The sequence below is a fragment of the Thalia democratica genome, chromosome 6 (genome assembly GCF_965202585.1).
Source record: "Thalia democratica chromosome 6, ktThaDemo2.hap1.1, whole genome shotgun sequence".
In the NCBI taxonomy this organism is placed as follows: Eukaryota; Metazoa; Chordata; class Thaliacea; order Salpida; family Salpidae; genus Thalia; species Thalia democratica.
The window spans coordinates 59664864-59671503 of NC_139170.1; the positions used below are offsets into that span (position 1 = coordinate 59664864).

The 6640-nt window shown below is 25.6% G+C and overlaps 1 protein-coding gene across 1 annotated transcript; it reads right to left on the reverse strand.

Moving 5' to 3' along the window:
• Positions 1–759: 759 nt before the first annotated feature.
• On the reverse strand, positions 760–3937 carry LOC145839276 (alpha-1,3-mannosyl-glycoprotein 4-beta-N-acetylglucosaminyltransferase A-like). The gene is made up of 7 exons (XM_082946872.1): positions 3884–3937; positions 3274–3366; positions 2829–2993; positions 2475–2657; positions 2024–2245; positions 1462–1611; positions 760–879 (listed from the first exon to the last, which is right to left on the reverse strand). The coding sequence occupies exons 1-7, from the start codon at positions 3935–3937 to the stop codon at positions 760–762; spliced, it is 987 nt and encodes a 328-aa protein (XP_082802998.1).
• Positions 3938–6640: the final 2703 nt, after the last annotated feature.

Here is a 6640-nt window from a genome sequence, read left to right on the forward strand (position 1 = left end):
AACTTTGTTTTTACGTGTAAGTTACATATTTAAATTTTATATAGATGGATACAATCATAAGTAGTATGAAAGATTTCGGAAATTGAATTTTAATGTTAAGAACAATATAAACGTAAACGGTTAATTGAAAAGTTTTATGTTAAGCATTTATAAAATTAAAGTTAAAAACTTCTAAAGTATTAATAAGTAATAATTTTTATCGACTTAATTATATACAACATATACATACTCGGAAACATTCAAATGTGTTAATATAAATTGCCTAAATTGTTTAAAACACTATGATTATTTAATTATTTCTTCCAAAAGTTGCATCTTTGAAATCTTGTATTTTTCCTTTTAGAGATGAAATTCTAAAATAAACAGTATATAATTTTAAACAGGTGCTTAGTATAAATATTATAAAAACCTTATATATTATATATATTATATATATACTATAAAAATTACGTTTTTAGTAACTATAAATTCATTGTATTAAATAAACAGTCTAGGTATTTAAAAACTAGTTTGTAGTCAGTTTTAATTAAAATATCTTTAAATCAGTTTAGGATAACTCAACGTATCATTGTATAGCTCTATGCTTTTCACAGAACAAAATAACATAAATTTTTTTTTTAATTTTTAAAAAATTTTTTATAAACTTTAAGCACACTTAACAAAACAATGTGTTTTAAGTGCTTTTTTTAAGCTCTAAACTTTTTTTTAGTGTTACAAAATTACTGAGATAAAAAACATATTTATTAAAATTATGTTAACTTACTTTCCCATATGCTGGAACAATGAAGGTGTTCTGTCAATAATTCTTTCTTTTATTCTTTCCCTACACTTATCACAAGGCTCGGAATACGAACACAAATGTAACGTGGAAAAATCGTACTGCAAAAAAATGATAAGTTAAGCAAAGTTTATGTTTTTATTTATAATTATCTTTGTTCATTTTTTATGCAAAGTATAACTTTTTTTGCGACGTTGTTACGTTTCAAACTTTTATTAATAAAGGCATAAAATACTATGCGGACTTATAGTTGTTAAATACATACATCACTTTTCTATTTTGATATTTAAAATTGATAATCAATATTAAGTTAACAATTGACGAATTATTGGCTGTAGTATTAAAACTTTCAAAAATTACGTTACTTGTAAACATGATTAATTAATTGTAAACATAAATAAAACATGTGGTTTCCTTCACGAAAAAAATTCAACAATAGAAGAAATAATTACATATAAAGCGTTCACAAATATATTTACTAAGAAATAACCTAGAAGTACATACTATTTTTGTTTCTAAAAAAAACTACATTTCAAAAGTTATTTAATTTTTTTCTAAGAACTTTTTATTATGTCTTTTGAAAGTTTTTACAGACATGTTAAAATGTCTAAATTAACAGTGTTTTTAGTACATTTTCATTAATGCAACTTTTTTTATACTTTTATTTTAGTTTTAATACAAACCTGCAACCAATCAAGAGGCTTCTGGTTATAAAACATGTGAACAAAAGATGCAAATCTTGGCAAAGTTTTTCTTTTAAACAACTTTCCGATCGATCCGGCTGTGCAGAATGACAAGTAGAAATATTCTTTTGATCTATTCTCATCCACAAACTGTATTTATAGGATTTTCTATTAATAAACTAAAAACAAAACAACAGCTTAAAAACATTTTTTGAGATAATTTTTTTTACAATATCTCTAAATTGTACTGATCATTGCTATAATTTTCAAATATGATTTAACTCATTTTTTTTTTTAACTATTTTTTTAGTTTAAAGTTCTACATTTACTGCTAGCCAGATAGTTTTTACTTGTTAAAAAGATAAAAATTGATAATGAAAATTATAAACTTTACGTTTTTTTTTGGAATTTAAGATAAAGCTCATATTAACCAAACTTGTTAATCGATAATAAGCAACTTCGATTTTACAAAAAAACTTTCACTTGATTTAAACAATATATACTACAATTCTATAATTTTAAAAAAAAATTGAATAACGAGTTTTGATTTATGACGTCACACCTTCATTATATCTTCCACGTAACCCTCCTTAGTAATGACGTCATCCTCCATCATTACGTAATAATCACTGATCAAGTTATACCCGTACATAAGCAAGTAAACCATGTCCAGATTCTCCTTACTCCGCCACTTGACACGGTCGTACGGATCACCAAAGTGGTCGGGAAGGTTGATGACGTGGGACCAATTTTCAGGGTACAAGTTTGATGAGGGGGTGATTATCTGGTACATACAACAAGTTATTTATAATATGTCTATCAACTAGTGTCGGTTGTTTGAGATATATTTTACATTGTTCACAAAAAAAAGGTTATGTGGTAATATAAGTAGAATCCAATTACATTGTTTACAACTGTAATCGTTTTTTGTAAGATAAAGAAATATTGGAATCAATATTCGAGTAATCAAGCTGTTGTTACATCATTTCTTGTTAAGGTTTAATAATACTAACCTGAAGTATGTTGTTTTCAATTTGTTCAGAGAACTGTTCAGAAAGTTGTAAAATCGTCTGATTAAGGAAAACTTCATCTGTTTCTGCAACAAACACTACAAATTTGACGTTAATTTTTCTGTCCTCGTTCAAATATTTAAATAAAGACGTCAAAGTTCCTTGCAAATATGACACTCCTTCCCTCTGTGTAACAAGTCTAACTATTTTTTTTCAATATATTACTTTGTTCTAAAACAGTTGTATATTTATCTAATAACGCTGTAACAACTGTTAATGTTTAAAAGTTTGCAGTTTGAAAATAAATCATTACACATGTTTTATTTTATTTTATTATACCTACTAAAACTAACAAACCTTAACAGTGGGTATGCCAAATATGATATCTGCCCCTTTTTCAATGTAACCCACTTTTTTCATGGGTTGGGGATTCCTTAACCCCCCTGACAACGGAACCCCGTCTTCTCTGTTGTCAAGCAAACTTTTCATAATAAGTTGGTTATCCGGGTTGCTTTTCATTTTCTGTTCGTGAATATAATATACTTAAAGTTAAAATACTTATGGTTTTTTCTTGAAATAAGGTCTTATCAAAAATAAAACATTGTGTGGGATAAGTCATGTTTGTTTAAACAAAAAGTTATTATAGAACGCGCCAATTTTTAAATCTATAAATTTTAAACAAATTATACTTGAATGAAAAGTAATGTTAGCAGATTAATTTTTTGAAAACCACTGTTCAACACGGTAAATTTATGTAGATTTAGCGCTAATGAACAAAATTTACTGTACAATTTTTGTATACTTTGATAACTGCTTCTTGAAGAACTTTGTTTTCTATTTCAAGCTCTTTGTTTTTCCAACGCAATTTTTCCATCTCTCTTTTGTTTCTTTCCATCTAAAAAAAAATTAAATAAATTAAAAACTTTTACTGTTTTATATGGTATGATAAAAAGGTAAATAAAAACTTGATTAATGAAAATAATTTTTAGAAAAAACAGAATTATTTACTAACAAAAAGTGTTTAGTTATTGATAATCAGTTGACAATCTGACTATTTGAGTTACTTTGTTAAAATAACATAAACCTAATTGCTCTAAAACTATTTACGTTAACAATAGGTGTTTAAAAAACATAATTTGTAAACAGTAAAAAGTATGAAACACACTCTCGCTGTCTAAAAAAAACTTAAATCAAAATTTAAGAAAACAGAAAAAAATAGCTAAATAAAAAATTTAGGTCAGAAGAACTTGTTTTTTAAATAATGTGAGCTTGTTTTCATTTCAAACAAGTAAAATTGTTGTAAGTCATACAATTACTATTAGCAGTTGATCATTTATGATATATGTACAACCTATTTTTTGTAAATTTTCGAAAGTTTTAATTTTACACGAGACATGACTTATAAAACTAACTTGTAAAATAATTTTTTCCGATCTTTTCTTTGCATTTGCTGACAATATTTTCATCTGGGAGCTTATAAAAAATACCAGAGTGAAAGCAAATATTGCAAACAAAAACACTTTTCTACTCATTATAAAAACCTGTAAAAAATGTAAGTTTATGCCTGGTGAATAAGTACTAACATAAAAATAAAGCAAACATATACAAAAATTTTTTTTTGTATATCTATATATACTACAACGTTCAATACTAGTAGCGTCGTTTTAAAAAATTGTGTTTATTTTAATTTAATTGTATTCAACTCTTTAGCAACACAAAATCCTTTAAGTTCTAGGTCCAAAATTCTTTTTTTAAAACAATTGTAGATTATAAAGTTAATACAACGTAAAAATCTCTACGGAAAAAATCTACGAATAAAATATTTCAATCAGTAATCAAAGAAACCATATGTATTTCAGCTTTATTACTTATTTTAACTTTTTTTATTGCAACAACATTTTTTCAGCAAAGTTACAACTGCACTACACAAAAGCTACTGAACAGTTGATATTCAACAGCGAATCGTCACACGTGAGTGATTTTCTCCACAGTAGTATGTAGTCAATCCGTAAAATCAACCAAGCGTAACGATAACAAAATGACGTTTTAAAGACTTGTTGAAACCTTTTCTGTTTATCGACCGTTTCAGAAAACAATTTTTTGAAAAGTTTCAATTTTTTGAAAGTTGAAAACTTTCATAAAACTTTCAAAATATTTCATTTATACTGATGTGTAAAAGAATGCATTAATACCATCAAGAACTGAAAAATGTTTTTTTTTCATCTTTTAACTATATTATCTGATAAATAAAGTTGTAAATGAAAACTTAAACTTTAAAAATCAAGCGAACACTCTGGCATTTAATTACAAAGCTTGTTTTGTTTGTCGACCAAACTACCTAAATACACATTAAAAACTCTGGAAAATATAAAGCTTAACTACCAGTATTTCAAATCGAACTACCGTTAAAAGCACTTCACTTTCCTAATTGTATCAAATTCCAGTAAAAAAGGTCGGTATTAAGACACTTGAAAGTTGAAAAAGTGAAGTGCTTAATCAAGATTAAAACAAACACTCGTAAAAAACACTTGTCAACTCGTAAACTTTTGTCAACCCGCGGAAAACAAAACCGCTAAACCTTTTGATCGGGTATTTATAGAAAAAAAAAGTTTAAAGTTTACTCGATTTATTGTGTTTCAATGCTTGAGTAGTTGATTGATTAAAGTAATTTAGATTTATTATCAAAAAGTATTTAAACATAAAACGTATTTAGCGTTTAAATTAAGCTACTTGGTTTTTTTTTACCTTAAAATCTATGTATATCAATTGTGTTAAATCTTTTTTGATTGATGCTTAAAAAAAGCAAAAAAGAAAAAAAGCTTAAATTATCATATTACTTGTATTTTTGTTACTTAGGTAATTGATGACTTTAAGTTATAACAAGTGTAAAGTACAGTATTTAAAAGCAAAAAAAAAAAAAAACTAAACCAAACTTGAAAAACAAAATGTCAAAATTTGAAAAAGATTATATTATATCTGACTGTTCTAGGTATTTTTTTTTCTAACACCGTTTAAAGCAAATTAAGTGAGAAAAATTTAACTTCAACTAGACTCTATTTTTCGGAGTAAACAACTAAATAATGATTATATATTTTCTGAATCGCTAGAAACAAAACCTTACGCAGTTTAGTAGCTTTGTTCGATTGCATGCTAAAACACAATAATGTAATTTGAAACTGAGGAAAACGTAAAAAGTAAAACGCGTAGAATTACAACAAGTTGAAAAATTAGGTATTTATTTTTTAATATGGTCATGTACATTAAAAAAACAATACAAAGGTCTGCAAACTAGTTTTATTTTTGAAAGTGTTCTAAATCTTAAATTAATTGTAAATAAAAAATAAGCTCGAGTCGTTTGGAATTTGTTTCTTTCAAATAGTTCAAATTCTCAGCAGCTAATAGTGTTTTGAACTTTTATTTTGTGTGGTTACTAACTTAACAAAATTTATTTGTTCACATTACTTTAAAAAGGTAGCTAAAAATAACTCTATACTATTTTTTAAGGAAGTTTAGTTATGCTTTTACATTATATATTATTTCAATTTAAGAATATATTCAAGCATGTGCTTAATTCAAAGCCACAATAATAAATACAGAAAATTCAAAAAGAATTACAATTTACTAAGAAAATAAGTCACGTTTTTTTCGAAATTCCGAGCTTTTAAAAAATATTCTAGGTTTATTTTACAGAAAAAAATCAAATTCAGTTGTTAAAAGTGCTGTTAAGCCCTGGTAACGTAAATTTGATTTACATTATTTATTTATTACTTCGGTAATTGCGCTTTTTACACAATGTGTGGCGAAATGCTTGTATCAAATTACCGTAACAAGACGCCTAACTACGTAAATAAAATATAATTTTACCTACCTGTAAGTTCACTTTTTAAACTATTTTTATTGCATTACGTATGTTTACAAGTATCTAAACTTTGTTTAAAAAAATGTAAACTGTGAACCTTTTACTAAGTAAGTACTAAAAATATAAGTGTAAAATTTTTTTAGAAGAAAGAAGTTTTACAAAGTTTTGTAAAGAACAACCTACTGTCTAAACGAATATTAATAAAATTCTTTAAAGAAATAAACGTTTTAAACAAACTCTTAGCATGTTACAGCTTATTGCTTTCTAAAATTTTTCTTTCAAGTAAATTTATAGTTACAAACAAGCATGT